Source organism: Metopolophium dirhodum, chromosome 5 (genome assembly GCF_019925205.1).
Source record: "Metopolophium dirhodum isolate CAU chromosome 5, ASM1992520v1, whole genome shotgun sequence".
NCBI classification, from domain to species: domain Eukaryota; kingdom Metazoa; phylum Arthropoda; class Insecta; order Hemiptera; family Aphididae; genus Metopolophium; species Metopolophium dirhodum.
Window position 1 is genome coordinate 11140097 of NC_083564.1, and position 25795 is coordinate 11165891.

The 25795-nt window shown below is 28.6% G+C and overlaps 3 protein-coding genes across 4 annotated transcripts in view; 2 read left to right on the forward strand and 1 right to left on the reverse strand.

The window, feature by feature from the left end:
• The window catches only part of LOC132945505 (sushi, von Willebrand factor type A, EGF and pentraxin domain-containing protein 1), a 32163-nt gene extending 28449 nt beyond the window's left edge, over positions 1-3714 (reverse strand). Inside the window, exon 1 of the mRNA XM_061015277.1 lies at positions 3416-3714. Coding sequence (XP_060871260.1) covers positions 3416-3455 — 40 coding nt within the window. The 5' untranslated portion in view covers positions 3456-3714. The remainder of the gene's footprint in view (positions 1-3415) is intronic.
• Positions 3715-3997: 283 nt separating this feature from the next.
• On the forward strand, positions 3998-17524 carry LOC132945504 (nuclear pore complex protein Nup153-like). Its single transcript, XM_061015275.1, has 11 exons — positions 3998-4339; positions 4535-4754; positions 4833-4955; positions 7652-7780; positions 8851-8934; positions 10488-10594; positions 10676-10885; positions 11382-11536; positions 12991-15262; positions 15334-15461; positions 15528-17524. Exons 1-11 carry the CDS (start codon positions 4316-4318, stop codon positions 15592-15594), a joined length of 3519 nt encoding a protein of 1172 aa, XP_060871258.1. The 5' UTR covers positions 3998-4315; the 3' UTR covers positions 15595-17524.
• A 6372-nt stretch (positions 17525-23896) lies between these two features.
• On the forward strand, positions 23897-25532 carry LOC132944865 (uncharacterized). Of its 2 annotated transcripts, none has more exons than XM_061014388.1 (4): positions 23897-24129; positions 24575-24798; positions 24899-25090; positions 25180-25532. In XM_061014388.1, exons 2-4 carry the CDS (start codon positions 24599-24601, stop codon positions 25436-25438), a joined length of 651 nt encoding a protein of 216 aa, XP_060870371.1. In that variant the 5' UTR covers positions 23897-24129; positions 24575-24598; the 3' UTR covers positions 25439-25532. The 2 variants fall into 2 exon arrangements, with proteins under 2 accessions (XP_060870371.1, XP_060870370.1); XM_061014387.1 differs by having other exon boundaries at positions 23900-24129; positions 24591-24798.
• Positions 25533-25795: the final 263 nt, after the last annotated feature.

A 25795-nucleotide genomic window follows, 5' to 3' on the forward strand; every position in this document is an offset into this window, starting at 1 on the left:
TTTAGTACTTTTCTAGTCTAAGTTTATTATGTAATATTGATTATAAATACAATTATATATTTATATAAATGTATTAATTTAGAGCATCTCCGACTACCGATCGTTCTCAATTTTATACTACTTATCAGTTATATTCACATGAAATATGATGTAGGTATACTACCGAGCATAGGTAATAATAAAATCAGCATATTATATATTTATATTATATGGAATTGTATGCATAAATCTTAATACAGCAAACAGCAGGTAATGCAAATATTGAAATATACACTTTTTAATTAACCATAATTAATAAATAATTCAAATGTAAATAAGGTATTAAAAATATTTTAAATTATAAAATAATGGAATGTGAAAGCATAAACCAATTATTCTCGTTTTTATCGTTCCAAACAAGTAGGTACAAATAAGTATAAACAAATAATAAAGGGTGTTCGGTAATTTTGTATTTATTCTTTTTTACATTTTTGTATGGTCTTAATACGATAAAATAACATTAGCACTTTCTTCCGTTCAAATAGTTTCCCCCCGAAGGCCCGAAATAATAATACAACCTAATATCTTTTAGCTCCCTACAATAATTAAAATCTTTTGAAAAAAAATAATACAATAAAAATTACATTTTTTTATTAACTTTTTTCTCAAGGCTTTTATCTATAAAATAGGTAATGAAAATTATAATCACAAAAAAAATACGATGTGTTTTTCAGACTATCGATGTAAAAGTATGCATATGCATATTATATAGCTTATTACTTTTTGCAAATTACGAATAAGAACCTTTATCATGTATTCGTGAACCTATTTTGTAAAACACAGTTCAGGCGAATTAGCGTAACTATTGGTGGTGGTTGTGCTTTGGGGTATGCTATAATATATCAATATGTCAATTGCATATAGGCTATAAGCTAACTTTTGTGTCATTAAAAAAAGTAAATACTTTAAAAAAATATTTTAAACGTTGTACAATATATAGGCAACTGACTCCGGAAAGGTAATAAAAATGTCGATAATCATACAATTTCGTTACCTAAGTAAACATGACCAGATTTAATCTATATGCGTAAGTAGCAGGAGAAAACGCTTGAAAATAATAATTTAAATAAAACAAATTAACGTAAAATAACCATTAGCCACATAGGTAGAACCCAGGTATATATTAAAAAACAAATAGTAACTACCTATATGTAGTAGTATTTACCAAAATGTATAGTAACTTAACTATTATTGCAAAATAAACAGACACAATATGTTATATCTACTTTACTACAAATTTAAATTAATTTTTAATTAAATTATAAAGTTGCAGTGATGCAGTGATTAGCAGTACATATATTAGTATAAGTTGTCCATCTATAGGATCTAGACCTAATTAGCCCGGACATAGTGTCTAGACGCCTATTATATATATTCTAGAGTGAGCGCACGGGGAAGGCTGTCATTCGTCAAGATACTGCAGGGAAATCGTACCTACACTATTTTTACTAATTAATTTATATAATAAAACTACGAGGTAATGATATAAAAACTGTATAAATCGAGAATGAATCAATAATATTTTTTTCACTTTCTTGGGTTTTAATTATTTCAGCTGAAACTTTTTGTATGCTTTATATATAACTATATAAGTAAAATAACCAACATTGGATAAGTAAGTACATTTTATTATTTGGACATTTATGGGATATATTTGATTTTAAGGGTAACTATACTTTCTTGTTGGAACAAATAGTGATTCCGAGCGATTTTTGGAAATTTTTTTCAAAATGTGTAATTTTGGCATGCTTAATAAGTGATAGTAATTTCAAAAGTCAGTCAAAATTTCTTTAGAAGTTATGGTAAAAAACTTCAAAACTTCAAAATTGCGTTTTAAAAAAAATAATTTTTTTGAACTTTTTTTTCATAAATGTGAGTTTTTACATCCTTAACATTTTGGTGGAATCACAAATTACCTATCGTACTTACTTTTTATGTTATTGTTAATAAAGGAATAAAAAAAAAATGGTAACACGCAAAATCATGAACAAAAGATTATAGCATAAACTAAGTCTGACCAACAAATTCTGATTGTACCATTGTTTTTAACTCGTTGAAATACACAGGATTCCAAAAAATGTACAAAAATGGTTGAGAATTAATCTGCATTTATGTTTCGTTGTTAGAAATCACGTAAACTTTTCATGAGCTGAAGTCAAAGTTGATTTGATTCAAGTATGATACTTAAATAGTTTTTCATAAAAGTTGATCGAGATTCAAATTTCAAAACTAAATTGTTATGATCAATAGCTATTGCCCATTAGGTAATTTAGATTTCGACAGACTATTGTAATTTGTAATAGGTACTAAATATTACTATAGTTGTATCATGTTCTTAATATATTATAAGGTATACCAGATAGAATAAATTATAGATTATACATTGTAAAATAGGGTTTTTATCCGTTATAATATTATTAAATAAATAAATAAATAAAGAGTACAACACAAATTTTAGCTAATTTTTTGTTATGGATAGTTTGATTAGATTAAATTTAATGATCTATGACTCCTGTAATATTTTTTTTGATTTTTGGGGGAAACAAGTATTTACAGAGGAAGCTGGTGTTCATCCACAAGCTGCACTCCACTACAGTCAAACCTATGATCAGTGATTAGGAACTTAAAGTTTAATTTTGTGTTTCATGTTCTATCTCGTAAGAATTTCTGTCAAATCGTAAAAATCTTTTCGACTAGCAGTCCAGAAAACAGCTATTTATATAGGTTTAACTCGGGCCTACGCCCTACATTAATAGTTATGAATAAGTATTTGCCCGTCTGGAAGGAAAAAAATACTGAGAGGAAGGTGCCAGCCAGTAAGATTTTTTTTTCTAGGTAACTCCCAAATGTGAAATGTTTCAGGAAGATTTGCCCTTATAGGTACGCTCTTATTATATTATAAGTATTGTATAGGTACATGATCACGATACACCCAACTCTCAAAATAATAAAATTACATCGATAATGTTCAATATAAGTATCTAGTTAATAATTTGAATGTAGTATTATTTATATAGATCTGTAGTAACAATATCACGCATCGCATACAGTTCCGCAACTTAAGAATTTATAAATCACCGAGGGTGCAAGCTGCAAGATTATTTTATGCGAAATTTTAAATTATCAGTTTGGTAAGTATAATTGGTAAAAAATACAGTTTGATCAGGTATAAATATGCTAGTTGCTTAAATCATATATTAAAATATATTATAACATTATTAATATTTAAAATCAAACATGTCGACCATGATTCGACTGACTAATGATCGAAAATGAGGGTATTTGGCATCCCCGGACCACGGTAGTTGCGGAACTGGTTGCATACTGCATGTCAGCATGGGTACCTAGGTATGTGTATTAAATAAATCACACCAACCTGTAATCGTCAAGACGACGAGAAGAGATAATCGCCGCATCTTGCAGCAAAGAAAAGAAGAGCACCCCTGCAGAATAAATCGCGTATATTGCACACTGCAGTGTAGTTACGATATTATCGGCGGTCGTGTTCCGCGACACATTCGGCAGAGAAAACCAAGATGACCAATGAAATTAATAATTATAAATATATTAATTAATATTACAACGACAGATACGACGCGGAAAACTGACGGCGGACGAGAACCGGGACTCGACAGCACTAACCGGAGCAGCGTGACACTTGCGACTGGAGAAAATTGAAAAATACGAAAGTTACCCGGCGGTTAACCTAGCCAAACCGGTCATCGGCGTTGCCGCCACCGCCCACCAGCAATCCAGCGGGCAGAGCAGCAGGTGCGATGCCGCCGCCCCATCAAACGCCTGGAAGGAGGGAAACTCTTCGGCGGCGGCATTCTTACGGCGTCGCGCTCTGTCCGCTACATCCGGCGTTTCTACGGTAGTGCCGTGACCAGTGCTGCCGGCCTAACGGTCGTCGGTCCGTTCCGTTGGTCACAGTGTATTTGGTCGCGCGCGACGGACTGATCTAGTTTATCCATCATGGCCGTCACGTCCCTACGCTTGTGTGCCGATCGCGTTCTCCGTTAACAACGATTAGGGATATAAAAATAAAAACTAAAAAATAATAACAACAACGGTAACACAATAACCGCAAAATCCAAACAACAATTACAACAAAGGTGGCCGCGAAACCAAGTGCGTTCGGTATTCAGCTGCCTCGTTTTTTTTTTATCTCGGTTGATTATGCCCTCGACTTCGCGATTGTCCGACCGCTGTGCGACGAGCGTACGTTGAGCCGTGTGGTTTGTTTGCGTGTAGATGGGATCGGGCCTCGAGAACCATGAAGCCGTACGACAAATCAAACGTAAGTAGAGTACTTGCCGTCGCAAAGCTTTCCTCCGATCAACGACGTCACGTCCAACGATATCCTACTGATTTTCCCGCCCGTTTGCGCCGCGCGATCACATGGTCTCGTGCGGCGCGACCGCCTGATACGTCCGAGTCTCGTGCGATTTTGGATCCGTCAATTTTTATTTAAATTTTTATATTTGTTTTCCAGTCCTTTATGAGGAGGGTCACGAAACGCGTGTCCGAATACCTACCCGGCATGACGTGGATGAATACGCTGATCAGCGATGCGCAAACCGATGACGACCCTACGTCGACGACCGAAAATAACGATCAACCTCCAGTGAAAAAACTGTGCACGTCCAATAACTCATTTACAAATACCAAATACCAGCATACAAATTCAACTGACAACCACAGGAGTAGTTCAAGTAAGCTATGATCCATAATGCTAATTGTATGATGTCTAATGTCTACCTTTCTTAACTGTTGTACTTGTAAATGTGTAGATGTAAATGTCCTTTTGCCAGAGATATCTGCCGTTACTTGTATACCAAGTACGAGTAAACAAAGTCCAAAATTTACAAGCCAATCAAGTGCTTCCTTGCTAAACCATGATGTGGGCAATAGAAGTAAGTGTGAATGTTAAACCTTATTCTTGAAATTAGCTAGACAAAAGTATTTATATTATAACATGAATTCTTTATAATTTCTGATTGTGTTAGTATCCATACATTGCTTGTATATTTTCTTATCAATATTTTCAGTTTAAATAAATAAAGATTTCAATGGTATTTAAAGTTTAGGTAAGAATTAAACTTCTAAACCACTATACATACCTATAGCTAATTTTTTTTGTATCTTATGATGTTATTATCGATTGAATTAGTAGGTGATAGAATATAAATTATGAGGAGCTACAATTATTTTCATAAGTTAGCATATTTAAGTTTGGGCTTAGTTAAACACTGACTACAGATTCTTAAAATTATCTCTTGAGTGAACATATTTTGAATTACTATCATACAAAATAATATTAAAATAATCAATATTAATTATTTTTATTGCCTCTATGAAATAACCAGTTAAAAACTGAAAACTAAAATACCTCTTTTACTAGCTTAGGTTTTTGAAACTAAATTGTTAGGTGAAAAATTATAAACTGTATTTCTTTAACTATCCTCTAGTAAATATGTGAAATCTTCAAACAATGAGGTTGTTATGAATATATAAATCTGTTATATATCCAGTGTGGTTTTTGTTATATAAAGCATACTTTTAATTTATGGACCATGCTGTTGTGTTAAGTGAATTATCATTATCTCCAATTTTGGTCAAAATTGAGATTGGTCCCGGGGAATTAACAATGTAGTTTTGTACAATTTTTTGAAATAAAAAGCAGTGTATCCTATATTAAAATTGAAAATAAGCAATTTAAATTAAAAAAATAAACAGTAGGTCCATAATTTTTGTGAAATTAGAATCAAAAGTACGGTAAATTCCAATAGAAAGCAAATAAGCAGTTAGTGACATAGATTTACTGCTATTTCGCTTATTTTCAAGACATTTAATTATTTTAAATAGTAACTAAAAACACAGTACCTTCGTATTTTCTATTTGATACATAGTAGTATATTCTGTAGTTGGTCACAACTTATACACCGCTGATATTATGTTCATTATTAGTTTTAGGGAATATAAATGAATATACTGTAATTTTGCTTCTGATAGTGCTTAAGAGGATGTCAGCGCACTATTTGTTTTAACTCTGACCCACGTGCAACATAGACAAAACGCATTTATGCAGAATCGTTTTTTCTATGTTTTTAAGTAATTTTAGAGTAAAATCACCAATCACAAAAAAGATAGAGAACAATATTTTAGAGGGAATGACATATCAGTTTTATATTTTATTGTTATTTATATTCAACTTTCAAAATAAACACAAAAATGTTGTAAATTTAAATTATGTTTAAATCACTTTGAAACAATATTTAGAGAAATCGATATGTCATTCCCTCAAAAATATTATTCTCTATCTTTTTTGTAATGTGTGATTTTACTCTAAGATTACTTAAAAACGTAGAAAAAACAATTCTGTGCAAATGTGTTTTGACTATATTGCGCGTGGGCTAGAGAAAGAAAACGAATAGTGTGCTGCATCCTCTTAAGTAAGTACATTTTGATGGTTAAAGAATAAACAAAAATATTTAAAAGCTCATTAAATCAATACTATGGTTTAAAATAAGTATATGGACGTTTATTTTAGGATTGTATGTTAATTATACTTGGTGCTCAGATCAGTTTTGTGTCTAAATCTGTTTAGTTGATTTTGGTTCGATGGAGATACTTTTTAATTCGTATAGCTTGACAGTATGGTACATAGCTACAAATGTTAAATATTTGCTTAATCACTTGTGTTCTATTCTTTTTATCTGACTTACTAGTTTTTAACACTTGTTGCTTTTTAGTACAAAATATGTATAGACTTGTAATAGATAACAAGTTAAAAAATGAGTTTCATTCATAAACATGAAATACTAGGTAGTCTTGTTTATAAAAGTTGTCCCATTTATTCTTTTGCATCAGTACAAAATTAAGTAAAATTTGTAGAATGGGAAAGTCCGAAATGAAAAATCTCTAATCATATTCGTATATTAGTCATTGAATTATTATGCTATAACATACTAATAATTAATAATTATATAATGTTACCTGTTATTTTAGGGACGTATTTATGAGGATGCTTAAGGGACCCCTAGATCCATTCATATTTTAATTTTTGTAATTGATATGTTCAAAGACAGTATTCATTAAATGATATCATTATTTTACAATTGTAAATATCTGGTACTATTTATTTTTCAATTTTGAGGATTATCGATCATTTACATACTACATTGACACTACTATGACTACCTTTATAGTTAGATAATGTACTAAGTATAATGTAAATTGATCTGTTAGTACTCACTTCTCCTACCACAAGCAACAACTAATGAGAAAAGATCCAACTACATATTATAATTAAGACAAAATAATTTATACTGCATTTACACTATGCTATTTTTTGTATATATTTTAAAAGTATTAAATTAAAAATAAATGTACATTTTTTTACACCAATACGTTTATATACTCATGCTTGAACCCTTCCAATATGTATATACTTACCTATAGATAAGTTTATACTTATACCTATGATATACTGTTGATGTTGTCATTATTACTTCCATAGCACCAATAGTTTTAATTTTCTAAAAAATAACCTCCCAGGGTTTGTGAATGTATAAAATAAACTAAAATTACTGTGTCATTTTAAATAAAGGTTCTCTTAAAAGAAAATCTGATGTGATAGATTTGTCAAATATAAACAGACCAAGTTCAAAAACACCTTTCAATTTTGCTTCATCAACACCTACAGTAATTACAGGAAATAAACAACCAGTTACTATTAGTAAGTATTATAATTTTTATTTTATTTGAATATAAAATATCGTCGATGGGCGAGTAATATGTCGTATCTCAAAAAAAGTAAAATGATCAGGAAAGACAAGAACATGCAATCAAGTTACGTAAAAGTTACAGTTAAATCTTTAATCTCCTCGGAGATTATTATTATTGTATTAATATTATGATCAAATCATGTGTTATTTTTTCCCATTTTTTTTTTAATGTATAAAACGCTAAATCGGTTTTTCTTGAGATACGACATATTACTCGCCCATCGACGATATATAAGAAAATTACCTCTAGTCCTTTTGTATTCTAGAGTAATAGAAAAAAAAAATAAAACATTTCCCGAGTATGCTATATTTATTAAATATGTAAAAGATACATTAAATTCTATGTAAATTAAGATGATGTCAGCACACTTCGTTTTCTTTCTCTGGCCCACGTGCAACATAGACACAATGCATTTACGCAGAATCATTTTTTTAATGTTTTTAAGTTATCTTAAAGTAAAATCACCCATAGAAAATGATATTTTTGAGAGTATGATATATCGATTTGTCTAAATATTGTCTCAAAACAATTTGTACATCATTTAAATGTACAACTTTATTTTTGTTTATTTTGAAAGTCTAATAAAATATAAATTCAATATTATGTCATACTCTCAAAAATATTATCCTCTGTAATTTTTTTTTTAATAAGTAGTTGATTTTACTTAAAAGACCACTCAAAAATCACAAAAAAAAAGAAAAGATTTTAGGTGAAGCATTTTATCTATGTTGCACCTGGGTCTAAGAGAGAAAACATCCTCTGGATATTAGAATATCCAATAATTATGTGAAGATTTCATCTTTAGTGGGTAGTTTCTTTAGGTTAAGATGATTCTTATAACAGCAATTACTTGTTAAAAAAATTGTATTTTGCTTTGTTAAATGTAATAAACATAGAATTAATAATTTGAAGTAGTGCTTAAGTTACGGATAAGAATTAAAAAAATCTTATAACTTATATTTTAATACAATTAATTAATTTTACTTAATGTTTGGACTGTGATTAAATATATTTTTCTAGATACAAAAAGATCACTAAATTTAGACAAATCATCTACTAGTAATGAATTTTCAACGCCAACTTCATCAAAACTAATAAAACCAAGTAAGTTAATTGAGTGTTAACTTTTATTTTTGTTTGAATAAACCTTTGACTATAGTTAAGAATAAACAAAGATTGGGCTGTGTATTTTACATAAATACAGAATATGTTCATTTTAATTATTATTGTAAAATAATATTGGAAGCTGAAAACATATGCTCTGTTCACGTTGACACATGATTGTTGTATATTATTATTGTTAGAGTATAGATTTAAAAGGTATCATAAATTCTCATTAATAAACCATAAATCTGGATTTAAATTGTACTTGTTACATTTTTGGAGGTTTTTCCTTATACTTAAAGATACCTTATGAGTATGTGATACCCGCATGTCTTGTCTCCGTCTTACAAGAGCGTAACATAATAAATTTTATGTTCAGCTGCACACGTATAGCTCCGTTAGTTTAAAAATTTAGAGTGAATTAATTGACCTCTTATAAAATCTAAAGGTAAGATTATTATCTAGCAACCTCGTGGGCTTTTTATTATATTTTAATTTTAAAATTGTAAATTGTTTGTACATCTTAAAATATACATAACTCACTTTGAAATTAAAATACAATAAAAAGCCCATGAGGTTGCCTAGATAATAATCTTACCTTTAGATTTTAAAAGAGGTCTCACTCTCATTTTTAAATTTTACGGAGATACACGTGTTTTCCTGAGCGTAAAATTTTTCAAGTTACGCACGTAGGTATCACATTATCTTAATACCAAAACTAACAGCACACTATTAGAATTAGTGAACGAAAAAATGTCTATGTATGTGTGTGAGAGACAGACCACATATGCGGCTACAATGTCTTCTTAAAGAGGAAATCTGGTTCATAAATATTTCACAAAATGTAAAGAATTTTCATTATTTAGATACACAATATCCCCATTTTCTAGAAATCTAGTTTTATATATGAAATAACAATATTTGAAAGTATTTTTAGTGTTGGACCCGTTCACCATTGAATTTGCTAATTCCATAATATTTAATTTTCTATAATACTTAACTGCTATAAAAAAACTTAAATTAATATCAGAAATAAAAATATCAATTAAGATTATACTCTTATTCTTGCTGAAGCACTTAACTAATAAAGTCTTTAAACCAATTATCAATAATTTATATGGAAGTATTTCAATGATATTTATTAGGATATTAGGATATCAATATTTCGATTCACGAACTTTTTTTCATAAATGTTGGTATCGATAATTGATGTATATCAAGAAGACTGATTTTCATGCCAAAGCTCTTGAAAAATATATTTCAAAACAATTAATTGTTGATATAAATAATATCCACTAGTTACTACCTAGTACCCAGTCAATTGAGTATTTGAGTTTTGGCATTTATGATAGTCATAGAGATATCGCTATATCGATACCTAAATTTTTTTTTTCAATATCGCACAATTTAAAACGATATCGATATTCAAAAATATATTGTTGAAGAAGCCTAATATTTATTTATTTATTTATTTATGCATATTAAAGACAATTTTTGCTTGTTGTTTCTTTTAAATGGATTATATTATAATTTTATCAAACATTTAATTTTAGGAGAGAATGAATTACATCAACAATCTTCAATAAAATTTCATGAAATTTCCACAAATCATGTATCATCAGCATCATTTAGATGGGACACATTTGTCAACTATGGAGAAGTAAGTTATCCATTTTATACTTAACGGTATTCATTACAAGAAATTATATATTTATTTTAATTGACTGTGTATTAATTTCAGTTGTCAGAGCGTCAAAAATTATTTGCCCAAAAGTCACCTTTAAATTGTTCTCAAGTTATGTATGGGGGCAGTTCTGCACGTTCCAACTTATCAAAAATTTTAGGGAATACTCCACCAATTCATAGAAAAGCGGTGATTCCAATATCTTCTACAAATAATAGTGAAATTAGAACAACCTCATCTATTCTCCTGGGACATATTTCTACTAAGGTTAGTAAAATAAATAATATAAGAAAATATAGAATAGTAACAAACAATTATATTCTCTATAACAGTCTTGTAAAGAATACATGAAAAACAATAAATATACAAATACTATTAGAATATTTATTTTTCCCCCGCTAATATTTGTCATTTTTGGAATGGTTGAAAATTAACGTGGGTCAATCATATTTTATTCTGAGAGAAAGACTATTATTTATAACTTAGGTATAATGTGCCTGATTTTTTATATAAAAATTTTGATTGTCTCAAATAAAAACTGTTTTGTCAATGAATAAAAAAATTATTTAGAATACGTGTTCAAATAATTTTTTCAAAAATTTATTAATATAGTAATCGAATAAAAAAAAGTATTTAAATACTTTTATTTGAATACATTTATTCAAATACTTAACAAAATTGTTCTATAATTACTTAATTAGCATACTGCTTACAACAAGAAACTTAATTTTGACTTCAAAATAATAGTTCATATTTATTTCAGAACAAGGAAATTGAAGAAAATAAATTTATTATTCAACCTAAAGTGCATCAAAGGCATAAAGCAGATCAAAAAAATGTACCTATTAGAGTAGAATCCACGGTCAAAATTGTTGAAACAACACCTGAAAAAGCGGATAACAAGTCTAGTGAAATCTCGTGAGTAAAACATTTAACTTTATTATTATTGGTACTGGTTTAGTTAATGCGCCAGCCAAAAAAGTATTCTTCCGCCATTTATGTCTCTCGTAATTTTGATGTTCTAATCATCATACTGTATTTATACTTTAAAGTTTATACGTTCAAAACTTAAACAATAAATATAAAAGTACTTTAAAAAAAAAAAAAACGTTTGTGAAAAAAATGTGTTTTTTATTATTTGACATGAGCGGTCTCTGTATTGTAATGTGTGTATTCAAAAAAACATAATAGTAAAATATGAACATAACCAAACAACAGGATATACGTGTATCTCGGTGTAACCACAGTTCAACCCAACAAGTTGAGAGTGATAATGTATAGTAAATGATGTAACACAAAACTAACAGATAACAATATGACCAACAAACATAATATAAATTCAAATAACAATTAATTAACTCGGAGTATTTCAATCTATCGAATTCAAATTTTGTACATGTAATTTATTAGCTATACATTTAATGTTTAGATGAGTGCAGTTGTAGACCAACATTTTTATGAGTAACCACTCTACTCATCAAAACTTTAAATGCTTATAATATAACTATAAAGACCCAATTTTTATGAACAAATTAATGTAAAAATATACAAGAAAAAATACTGTATACAATTAACTTAATTATTATTAAATTGTTTACATTGATTTAAAGCAAAAAAAGACAATAGTATGTTCCATATTAGTTCTGTGAAATTAAAATGGTGGTTTGTTTATGCTTGTATGACAAAAAACTGCGTTCTACTGCATCACTTATTAGTGCATATTCAAAACTTGCCAATATTATTGTGAATTATTTTGTATGGACAATCTTTATAATTTTATAAATTCATTTACTCACCATCAATTTTAGGAATCTTTCAACAATTGTAGACCAGTATTTTTGCTGATTACTGCCACCTAGTCAAATGATTTGAGAAGGTGGATGTGGCTGATTTTTTAACATGCACTATATGATTATTTATAATATAATTTATGGTTATCAGATCATAAACATTGGAAAAAAGATAGATCCACTCATCCCCCAACATTGATTGACACCTTCAGTTATAACTGCACTTGTTCCGTTTTTAGGAAGAATATTTGGAATAAATACCGTTTAACTTACAAGCGATTTTATTTATTTAATACATGTTTTTGCATGCTTCATATGATTGCACTTTCAAAAAAACTTCAAAATCATGTTTTTAAGTTAAAAATATAAAAATAACACTTAAGTTATTATTTTTTTTTTTGTAAATGTGAGTTTATTCCTTAAAATTTGGGTGGAATCAGAATATACCTATCATACTTTTTCTTTAAGCTGTTGTGAATAAATTTATTTTTAAAAATAAGGTCTGACCGCGAGACAACTGATTCAGTAAAAAAAAGTACATATTGACAGTAATGTGTAATTAAGATATTATTATTTTTATAGATCAAGTTATTCCGGCCAAGTAGATGCAAATACAACAAGAAAACTTCGAGTAAATCTTTCAAAAAAAGGGCTTGGTTTTAAGTCTGATGAACTTGAAATGCCCGCCGAAGTCAATTTGCCTAGGATTTCTCTTCCATTGACTGCTTTACCAAATATCAATTTATCAAATACTTTGGCGGAAGATAATGAATTCACATTCAATCAACCATTAACAATAGAACAGTTTAGTTCACAAATTGCAGAAAAAACTTGTAGAAAAAAACATAAAATTACTTTGAAGAATTCACAAAATACTAACATTGAGGTAAATAGTATAGATCAATCTAGTACCAAAATTCCAAGTACAAATTTTAACATTTCTACAAGTGAATCTTTTATTAAAGAATCCAAGAAAGAAGCAATTGCAAATAATGATACTGCAATATTGAGAATTGAGAATTCAAATAAAAATGACACCCTGTCACAATTTAGTAGTGTTGTTGATGATCCTAAAAATTCTCTCAAGTCATCATTGTCATGTTCTGGCTCTAAATCAGAAATTACAAAACCTGTGAATATAAATGTTGACAGCTCGCCTAAAAAACTAGAAATTATAAATAAAAATCAATTACCGCCAGAAAAATCATCACCTGAATTAAAAAAGAAGTGGTCTTGTGATGCTTGTTGGGTTTCAAATGATGCTGATATAATGAAATGTATTGCATGTCAAACTCCCAAGTCTGAAAAATCCCAAACACAATCATTAAAAGTAATCAAATCAAGTACATGGACTTGTGAAACTTGTTGGGTTCCCAATAAAAATGAAATTGAAGAATGTGTTGCATGTCAAACACAGAAGCCTGGAACTACAAAGAAAACTGTCGTACAAAGTGTTACTTGGACTTGTGATGGATGTTGGGTGAAAAATAAAAGTGATTGTACCATTTGTATTTCGTGTGGGACAACAAAGCCTGGGTCTGCTCCAGAAAATAAACCTTTGGCTTCAACTCAATTTAAATTTGGATTAAATAATAACACTTTTGAAAATTCTAGCGCTAGTCAGTTCAAATTTGGATTTGATAGTAAAATTGATCAAACGTCTAATAATCAGTTTAAATTTGGAAGTGCTGCACCTTTTTCAAGTTCTGATAATGGAAAATTAGATACTCCTGCCAGTGAATTTAAATTTGGCATGGTTAACAATAAAACTGATCAACCCCTTAGTACATTTAAATTTGGCACAGATAGTATATCTAGTTTGCCAGTAAAGAAAGTTAATGAGGGATCAATTATCAATAATACCGATCATCCCGAAACCCAGTTTAAATTTGGTTTTGAATCTAAACAAGATCAACAGTTTAAGTTTGGTCAAAGTGCCACAACTAATAAACCAATGACACAATTTAAATTTGGTTCAGATAAAATCGAAACTGAAAAATCTATTCTTCAGAACCCTGTTGTTAATAGTAATATAGTTACTCAATCAACAAATGAATTTAAGTCAATAGTAAATAATAAAAAAGAAGAATCTGAAAATTCATTAGAGTTACAAAACAAAAATAATAAGCGTAAAGTTAATGATGCAAGTGAAAATTCAAGTCCCCAAGTATCTTTTGGATCTGTTGAAACTAACTGTAATAACTCAAATCCATTAATAAATGTTGAACACAAAAATGAAGATCTGTCCAAAGGGAAATTTGTATGGGATAAAAAAATTGAAATTAAGCCAATAGTACATTTTGGTTCTACTCAGCCTGTTCAATCTGCAATTGAAAATACAAATCAGTTGGTAAATGGTCATTCACATCCTAATGAAACATTAAACGAAGATCAAAAGCCAGGTTTGATTAAGACTTCTCAATTATTCAGTTTTGGTTCTTTGGCAAAACAAGATCAAAATGTGCCCATTGACCAAAAAAATCATAAAATGTTTACATTTGGATCAGCCACTAGTGATAACAAACCATTTACTTCTTCGATAATGGGTACTAGTAGTTTTCCTAGTACTGCTCCAGTGTTTGGTGCAAGTAATTCAATGTTTGGTACTGGACCTACTACATCTACTCCAGCAACATTGGGTTCTTCTATACCTCAGTTTTCATTTGGTTCATTGGCTCCACAGATTTCCAATAGTTTTTTTTCCAAGACTACTAATGACAATGATAAAAAACAATTAGCTCAAACTTCTAATTCATTCAATTCTACGAATAATGTTGGGTTTTCTTTTGGTGCACAATCTCCACCCGTATTTAGTGTTCCCAATACTGGAGGGCTTACAAAAATGTCTGCTACGGTAAAAACCACATCAATATATAACATACTTATATAACATTAAAAAAACAATTAATTAATAATTATTTATAGGATGATGATCAGACTAAATGTACATCAAATAATATATTCAATCAGCCAAGCACGAAACAAACTGTTAAATTAGACCCCAACGCACCTATATCTATTAATTTTACTGGTGGAGCAACTACTCAATTTACGTAAGTATTGAAAATTTTGTTTTCATTATTTTTTAATTTTTTAATTATAATATTTTCTATTTTTAGTGCCAAACCAGAAACATCTGAGCAACCTAAAAGAAAAATTTTAAAACCAGTTAGAAGGATTCGGTAAAATATGGATTTACTGCTTTGTATATTTTGTAAGTTACATTGTTTTTATTGTGTAACAAAGTTTAAATGTTATACTAAAATTGTTCAATGTTTGAACTGATTCTTGTCATTATATTTGTATAATTATATTCTGTGGTTAACAATAGCTTATTTAATAAACAGGTTGAGGTCAATAATATTTTTTAGACAGATAAACGATTATTATTTGGATATTCAATTAAATTTGACAACATATTTGATGGCGCACAGAATTTGAGGATATGTTAATAACATATTAATAAATTAGTTTTTAATTTTAGTTTAAACTTTCTACGTCATGAACCATAACATATACTAACTTTATACACCAAACAGTTAAATGACTTCTTTTTAATATTATTTTGGTGAAAAAAAAATAAATCTTATCAACTATTGTCCTTAATCTTTGATATTTTGAATTGTGAAACCTATTTTTTAAAAATCTTATCAAATAATTGTAAGTATTTGGTCCCAGTTGTTAATATTTTACCTAATTTCACTACAACCCACACCAGACCTAATTAAACTTTATTCTTTAATGTATTTTATACAATTTAGAATAATATACTAACGTTTTATATCTTAAAAATTATGTACATAATAATAAATGTTCTGTATTTTGTATTTTTGTAAGTTATTTTATGGTCATTTTCATTTCATCTAATAAATTATATGTATGTAAAAATTATTTATTATAAAAAAAATCAAATACCAATAACTCAACAACTAAAATACTAGTATTTTCTTTTTACTGTGCGCCGCCTTTTCACTTCTATAACCTTATTCAAACCGTTTATAAGATAATATATATTTTATTTTAGTTGATTTAATTCATTGATACATTTTAACATATTTTGTTAAATATTTGCTTTGTGTTAAAAACATGTAATGTGTATATTTTTTGACGGTTTAAAAATTATATTAAAAATAATTAAATAAATGTACAACTATTTTGTTTTAGTGAGTTTAATTAATTTGATTATCATTTATTGGCTACTATGTGCCATTCTATTGTTATGATACAAAACAATTTTAAGTGTTATTATTTAATAACTCGTGGTATACAGAACACAACATTGTTTATTAAATGTCGTTTATTATAAATGTTAAATAATGTTTTTTTTTTTTTAGTGGTTATTTTTTTAAGTGTAATATTCTGAGTCTGACCCAGGGAATTTCTATTGGCAACAGAAGTGTGGTTATAATACTGTATGAAAAATACTCAAATGATCCCCTATTTTTATTTCAAAAAATAATTCCTAAATATTATACAGGTATTATATTTTATTTTTGTATAGTAAAATGTAAAAAAGTAACTATTACATTACTAGTTAAAAGTTACCCAAATGGCTTTGATGTCTGTGATATTCTTGTGGGTCAGGCTATGTTCGATGATAATTATCGAAAACTGTAGCAGGCTCACTCCTTTGAAAAAAATGTATTTTTAATTTAAAAACTTAAATATACATTTAATATGTTAATATGTTATAAAAAGAAATAAAATAAATGATATTTTAGAACTTTTTTAAATTTCAGAATGTTTATTTCCATTTACATAGTTATGCATCAGTAAGTAGTTATTATATTGTTGTCTTTTTTTATATATATACATTTTGTTGTAAAGTGTTGCTGATTTAATATTTTGTAAGCCGATAAATGGAAATAAACAAATTTGACTGTGATGTAAGGATATAATTTATTTTTGTCCAAGTGAATAATTTTAGGAGTAAGGCTGCTAATTTGAGCTTCATGTAGACTATTTTTCTTTATAAAGTGTACAGTCTTTTAGTTAACATAAGTGTAATTTAAGTCTTTATAAATTTAATTGTACAATAGTTTGCATTACATTTCTTTAAAAATTGTAATTTAGGTATGATGCATAATAAAATTATATGTTTTGTTTATTTTTTAAACATCTTTCATTTATTAACTAGTATATAACATCCTATAACCGTATTATATTTCAGTGTCTTTCAATTTCAAGGCTGATTGTGTATGTAATATTTTGAAAATTAGACAATCTAAGGTGGGAATTTTTGAAATATTTTTAAACTTGAAAAATAATAATTTAGGCCATTCTAAATTGCATAATATGTAGCCTTTTTATATAAAACAAAATACTAAATTAATTGTTTTTAATATTACTCATAAGTCATAGTTTCCATTACAGATTCGAATATTTGCAATTAAATTTCATTTTATGCTAATTCAAAAGACATCAATTCAATAATTACTTTTTACCTTACAAGTGAATTTAAATGTATGTTTAATTATATTGTCTTTTTTAGATGAATCTTAGACTTTCTGTCAAAAGAATATTGAGTATAATATATTTTACAAGTTAATAAAACAATATAATTTAAATATAGAAACACATGATACAATAGGTATCAAAAATTATATTTATACATAGTAGATATTAATTTAATTTTCTGATGCATTGTGCCAGACATCAATATTAGCTATCTTCATAAAAATAATTATAAAGTAATATCTAAACTATAGAAAATTCTAAGATATTTCTTAATAACTGCCTTACAAATGTCACAACCTTACAAAAGGTATTTTATTTTTGGGTTACCAAAATTAATTTATGAAAACAGTTCATTGTATGGTTTTTCTTTCTACACTTATGATTTGGCCAGCCTTGATTAATATTGAGGCTATGTTCAAAATGTTCTTGCGAGTCCTATTTAGTGGGTGTTAAATGTTACTTTGAGGCCTCAGTGACAGTCCAATTAAACCTATCAATGAATCTCAATCACAAGATGAAATTGATGAATTATGAACCCAACAAAAAATCAAATAATATTGTCTATAAGTTAAAATTTAAAATTATCCCTATTATTGTTGTGTAAAAAATGACACAAAATATGTGAATTAGTTATTATTTGTTTGTGTAACTTGGAAGCATAGACCTATAAACTCAATCAATGTCGATGAGACTTCTTTTTAAAAACGATCTAAAGGAAAGTACCTCGTCCCAGCCCCTTCAAATTTGATATTCTTACAAAGAGTGTTGAAGACACGAGAAGCCAAGGCACAAATAGGGACAACATTTTCATATAGTAATCTCCTTAAAAAATGTATGCAAGAACTGTTATAATAATCTGCACACAATATTACCAGCAAGCATTTAAAACAAAAAAAACATGGACTAAGCACCAGTTGTGCCAATTGTTTATCTATTGTATAAACCATAAACACTATTGATCTTCGTTACCTACCGTGAAATGGGGTACCTGATTTAAGACTTACAGGGTTAATTAGGACCAAATAGTTTTTAATTTATACCTATATACTAGCTGTCCCACCCGGCGTTGCCCGGGCAAAAGTTACCTCAATTGAAATAGTTGGCAATAGCCAATATTATTACTTATGTGTATAAGTTCAAGGACTTAAAAACGCATTAATTGTATATATTATATTATAGCTAATCCCGTTCACTTCGTTGCTCGTTAAAATATGTACCAGCTCTATATGATTGAAACTTTGTTCAAGTCGTTTATTTAATATTCGGTGTATGATGTTCAAAACTTAAAAATTTTCATCGATCTTCTTGACTATATAATTACCCGAGAGACACGCTTGTATGTATATTGTATGCGTGAGACACGTAGTATGTTTTCAGCGGTGGATTGCAGACTCCTCGAAGTGCGTACGTAATTACGAATATTTATTAACCTGTTGATATTACGATGTGCATGTGTCGAAAAATTAGTCTTGGGAATACCGTTTTTACTAAGCTATATTGCGCTACAGGTCTAAAATTATATTCATTATTTAATCATGACCAATATAGCAACCTTACAATAAACAAAAATTTATTATTATTTAGTTTCTGTTCTTACTGGACAGATGGCACCTACATCCAAATGTCCTACTTTTCTGATGGATTTTCTTAAAATGAGCTTAAGAGGTAAGAACCTTCTCCTGACAATATTACGAACACGACAAAAAAAGAATTAGCCAAATCGGTGCAGCAGTTTATATTATTTTAATATATAGATAGATGGATAGATATAGTAATAGATAGATAGTTGATAAAATACACACACAAAAAAGTGGATGTTGCTCTGATGTACAGTATATGACAAGTGGGTCACTGTAATGGATGATGTTAAATTTTAATTCAATGATAAAATATCATTGTATAAGAAAAACGATTCTGAGCGAAAACGGTCAGTCAGCCTATGATATTACCAAGTATATTTGATGATATTATTGTGAATGGAGTAATTTATATATACCCTATTTACGTGGAACCTTGTTTTAAATTTTCAATCCTTAGCTATAAAAGTTGAACATTTTATACATTTTCAACTACAAAATAATTATTAAATTTTGTCAAAATTCGAACTTTAAATGCTTATAGAAAAAAAATTGTGCTTTTGTATTTTTAATATTTTTCTACTGCTATTTTAACAATATATCAGGAGCCTTGCGTTCAATTTTCATGCTTTTTTACCCAACAAATACAATTTTATTGATATTTATAGAAAAAAAAACTGAAAAAATTAAAAACTGACAATGTCCGTAAACAGCTCAAAAAGAGTCAAAATATTTTCAAAATTGTATGGTGTATAGAAAATAAAAATATAAACATTCAGCAAAATTTTCAAGTATTTACAGTCATTCGTTTTTTAATTACAACAAAATAAGAAAATCGTTACATGAGAAATCGAGTGAATATCAAATGTTGTAAAAATATGAATTTCAAACGCTCATAAAAATTTAATTTGACTGAGGATAAGGAGAAGGATTAAAAATTTAAAACAAGGCTCCGCGTAAATAGGTTATATATAAATTACTTTAGATATTCACAATAATATCATCAAATATACTTGGTAATGTCATAGGCTGACTGACCGTTTTCTCTCAGAATCGTTTTTCTTATAGGTACAATGATATTATATTATTGAATTCAAATTTAACACCATCCATTACAGTGACCCACTTTTAACCTACTGTACAGAAGAGCGACGTCCACTTACCCACCTTTTTTTATTCGAAACTGTTATTTTCAAAGATTGGGATCAATAAAACTATTTGTATTTAATTATTATTTTGTATCAATTAGAATTTGTTAATTAACCGAGTAATAAATAAACAGTTACCGAGTAACAACTCGTTACTTACCATATTATATTATTATACATTTAAATATTCAATTTCCCGCATTTTTTTCATTTTTTTCAACTGAATTTATATAAATACTTAATAAATATAAATTTATACTTATAAACTCACACAAGTTCGGAGCGAGATTTAGACGGATATGAAGATATAGCTGTTTCTTCGGCGAAGGCACATACAGCAATTCTGCATTCTATAGATATATGGTATACTGCAGTGGCGTAGACAAGGGGTTATGGTCAGACCCCCCCCCCCTCAAAATTGGCTTTTTATTACCTTAGTAAAACGTTTTGAGAGGGTGGGGGATTTTCCATTTTCTCCCTCCCATTTAGCTATGTAATTTTCATTTTTTTATCCCCCCCCCCCTTTCAGAAATCATGTCTACGCCATTGATGGTAGGTATATAGAGCTAGGTTTCACCGGAAGGCTCGATATAGTTACGCGTAAGTTTGTTTTCATATTATTATTTTGGGCTTATATTTACTTTATAGTGTTAGAAAAAATATTTATTGCTACGAACAATGTGTTAAATATTAACTCGGTAACGTAGAAGCATATACGGTTACTCCCAAAAGCGCAATATATATAAAATACGCGAGTACGAATAATCCATAAGCCATAATTGTAAAACAAACAGAAACTACGGTGATTGGGGGGGGGGGGGGGAAATGCCCCCTTACCCCCCACTGGATCCGCCACTGAGGTATCACTGGTATCAATTTTATTACACTATGTCTAGGGTCGCCGACAAAGGTGGCAGAATGCATTTAAAAATTAAAAACATAAAATAAAATATAAAATTATAAAATACTGTTGTACTAGAAGCTGAAAACTGCAGTTTATTCTAATTTATTTTCCCATTAATGTAACTATTAAATTATTCATTAAATGATTATTCTGGGGTCACTTGGAGATAAATGCCAAAAGTATAAATGTAAATTAAATTAAGAATAATAAAAAACAAGTATGTGCTTGGAAATTATATTACCCTACTATTAAAATAATATTGGCTTTTAACGGAAGGTGTAAATAGTTACAAATGTGGGCTAAAAATATTACATATAATATAATACAAATGGAAATATTTTAGATAATAATAATTTAAACATAACAGATTGTTTAACTTGGATCAATGATATCATTTTATACATATGAATCTATAAAATTAAATGAACTACCTATCGGCTTCCGTTTTCCAAATCTAAATATACAAAAAACTAAAAATTAATAAAATCAGAAATATTATTACAAAATTATAATTTTGTCTTAAATGTACTTCTTGTATACTTAATGAATCTGATGGTGAGCTTGCACTTTCATATTAGATTATGATGGCAGAGTTGAGCTTTTATATTATAAATTGAAATATTTGTGCCTATGTGGACACTGGACGACCAAAAGGACTACCCTCCAGAGTCCAGACCATTCTTCAAGAAGTCCAATATAAAATTATTTGAATAGGTAGGTACGTTATAAAATTGCTTCAAATCTCAAAAGGTTCCTAGTATTTTTACAAAACATATGAAGTTAATAAAAAATCACTAAAAAAGTTGCACTAAAGAATACGTTTCGTCTGAATGTGTTGTAAACTTGTATCCAAGTGTGACTTAGGTACAAGTGTGAAAGATATCAAATTTTCATTCAGCTTCGTTCGTTTAAAATAATAATATTCACTCTAATATTAAAATAACAATGCTAGATAAGATCTGCTGAAATTGATGCCCAATTGTAAGACAGAGACGATACATGCGGATAAATCATTAATACCTATTAGTTATTACTTTTACAATTTAAATCAAACCATACTTTCAAGTTTTGATCACACTTATTGTGCCAACCTTAGATCATATACATTATATACTATATTGCAATAATAATATATATTATATTATAGGTATAGGTACTATGAATGGGCCCATATCCTGATAATTTGATAGTGTCTGACTAAGATACATGTGCGAAAAGAAATGTCACAATATATTTATCTATGTGCATTTATATATGTATCAATTAAAACGTCAGGGAATCGTCGCTTATATAGTTTTATGTTCATCAATTTTTTTACAGAGGTGAGCTGACTCCATCCATAGTACATTAGTATCTATATATGGCCCTATAAGGTGTCAAAGATCAACGGATCCAACACTTAAATCTCAGGATCTTTGTATTCAAAGTGTCCTAGTTAAATAAGTCATATTATCATTATTATTATTATATTAGAAGGTAGTTAGGTAAACCTATGGTTAGTTAAAGCTATGGTCATGATAGACGACTGTCATCACTACTGGTCGTGAGCTTTGCAATATTTTGTTACTAACTAGTAGGTAATTACCAAGGTATTTGATATTGTAAAAAACTTAACGATGAAAGAAAATATTTAAATAGAGAGGGAGGGAGAGGAATAGAGAGGGAAATTAGAACCCAACTAATTATCATAATTTTTAAACACGGTTTTATAGCTGGCTGGGTAGCGTAAAGCGTTGTACCAGTATATTATGTAGGTAATTTAAAACTTAAATACAGCCAACCCAAATTAATGGTTTCTTTACTACAAACCATGATAAATGAACATTTATTTTTAAATTTAACAATATAATAATGTAAACATTATAAACATTAATTAGGATCGACGGTATATAGGTAGGGTTTTTATAAGGTTTTTAATACTTTTAAGTCATTGTTAATAGAAAATGTATAAAATAGTTATTTTTAATGTAAAATATGGTTTTGTGTTTTAATTTTTTCCCCACTTATTTACAAATACCAAAACTGTTGATATCATGGTTGATATAATTTAACATTATAACCATAGAATAGATTAAATAAACGATAAATAACGATGTTTTTATATTTTGTATTTAAAATGTTTGGTTTGTGATTAAAAATTGACTCCAGCGTTTAGTACATTATTTAAAACTTTCTTTACTTCTTTATGTTTAATCCGTGGTAATAGTCGAACAGCGCACTCACGACGTGTGCCCACTGGAACCATGATTTAAGGTAGTGGCATAAGTACGGTATGGTACGGTAGAAGACCGTGGTATGGTATAAGGTATACCTTAAGGTCTATGACAATTACCACAGTAGCTGATTCCGCGAAATCAAAACTTTTTATGTCCGTATGTGATAACGATTTGAATTTCGAACGTTTATCTGTTATCTTAACTTTTTCCTCTTTGTTTTTGTTGTTACTTGACACTTGTTAGTTGTTATTACCTATTTTGTTTTTACGAAGTTCAAAGTTACGAAGTAACGACTTACGACCGAAAGTTGTAGCTGTAGTTGTAGTTATTGACTAACCAAACTACTGAAGTAAGACGTAACGTCTATTGTCTCGAGTTCCGTCGACCGTCGTGAGTCGTTGTACTATTGAAGTATTAAAGTGGGTTCCAAATCTATTAATATTTCTTACAGATTTAATTCTCATTACTTTCGAACTTTGTTTATTTCCCCTTATACCCTTGATTTTCAATTTCGTTTGAAACTTCAAACAATCTAAACAATTATCAAATTGCAGCCCGATACGAATATTAACACAAGTCATAATTGATTTCCAACCATGAACCATTAGTCGAAGCCCAAGCCCAAGCTCTAAGCCTAACCATTTAGGTTGACCAATTATTACTTTTCGAGTTGTGCATGTGGGTGTTTAAATATTATAATGAATACTTTCGACATAATTTAACTTCACCTAGGTACCTGTGTCTAGAATTCCATAATATGATATTTTGTTTATTCTTCTAAACTTGTGCATGCAACACATTTATTTTTATCAATATACACTTTTTATTCATACAAAACTGTTACTATTGTAATTAATGTATTAGAATTGCTTGTCACTAGGTATCAGAATGGATAATAAAGCTGTACACCAACCAATGGTCACTGACGAACCTCAAAATGAAGTTCAAGTTTCCAACATTCATCCATTGTCTGATCACATGAATATAAGTGTGGCGTTTAAGGAAATAGTGTCCAAGGATCCACCTAGGTATACAAAATTTCTCGAAGCTATCAATAAGACATTTGAAGAAATTAGCGATTGCATTGGGTAAATTATAAACAATTTCTATAATATATTATTCACGTCCCACTCTATTACTGGAGTTAGTAGTATTTATATAACTATTAAACATTTTCATTTTTTTTAGTCCAGAAGAGTTTAAAAACATAATGGGCGATATATCATTTTTAAAAAGTAAAAGGAATGTAACAAATTTGTTGTCTACATTAAAAACGCAGATCAGGAATCTGATGAGCAAGCATTTTGAACAAATTATTGAGGAAGAAAATCTGTCTGAACTATTTACCAAAAAGAATGCATTAAATGAGGAAGAAGCAAAGTATATTATTTTGTGTTTTATTAGTTATTTATTATTAAGTATGATCACATTGATATAATATTATATGAGAAATTATTGTTAATTTATAGAAAATATTACATTAATAATGAATCCATGGAAATCATAGAACTAGAAGAGACTATACGTAAACTTGATGTACAAATTTCTGATTTGGAAGAAACTAATGAAGTTTTGTTCAATCAAGGAAAGTTCAATAAACAGCGATTTGATCAAGTATCAGAGAGGATAACAATTTTAATAGAAGAATGTGAAACTAAATACAATAACATTTTACAACAAATAGACTTAATGAGAAAAGATTTCACCAACATACTGAAAGATCCTTGAACATCGGATAGAATTTATTTTTAATTAAAAATAATTAATTTTTATGAGTAACACTAACCATTAAGAAATGTCAATTATACTTTTATATTTAATACTTTCGTTTATTGTGATTATAATATAGGTGATTAAAAAAAGGTGTTTATTACAAGACCTAAAATAACGACTAATGGGTTAGATGATATAATAGGCTAGAGCCTATAATTTATCTCTGACCCTAGCGCTATATACCATATTTGTGTTTATTTGAACCAGGCCTTTATATTATCAAGTTTAAAGTTAAGAACATAATATCTACTTTTTTACTATATTTACATTTTTATGCAAATGAAGAGTATATAACATAATACATTTTAAAAA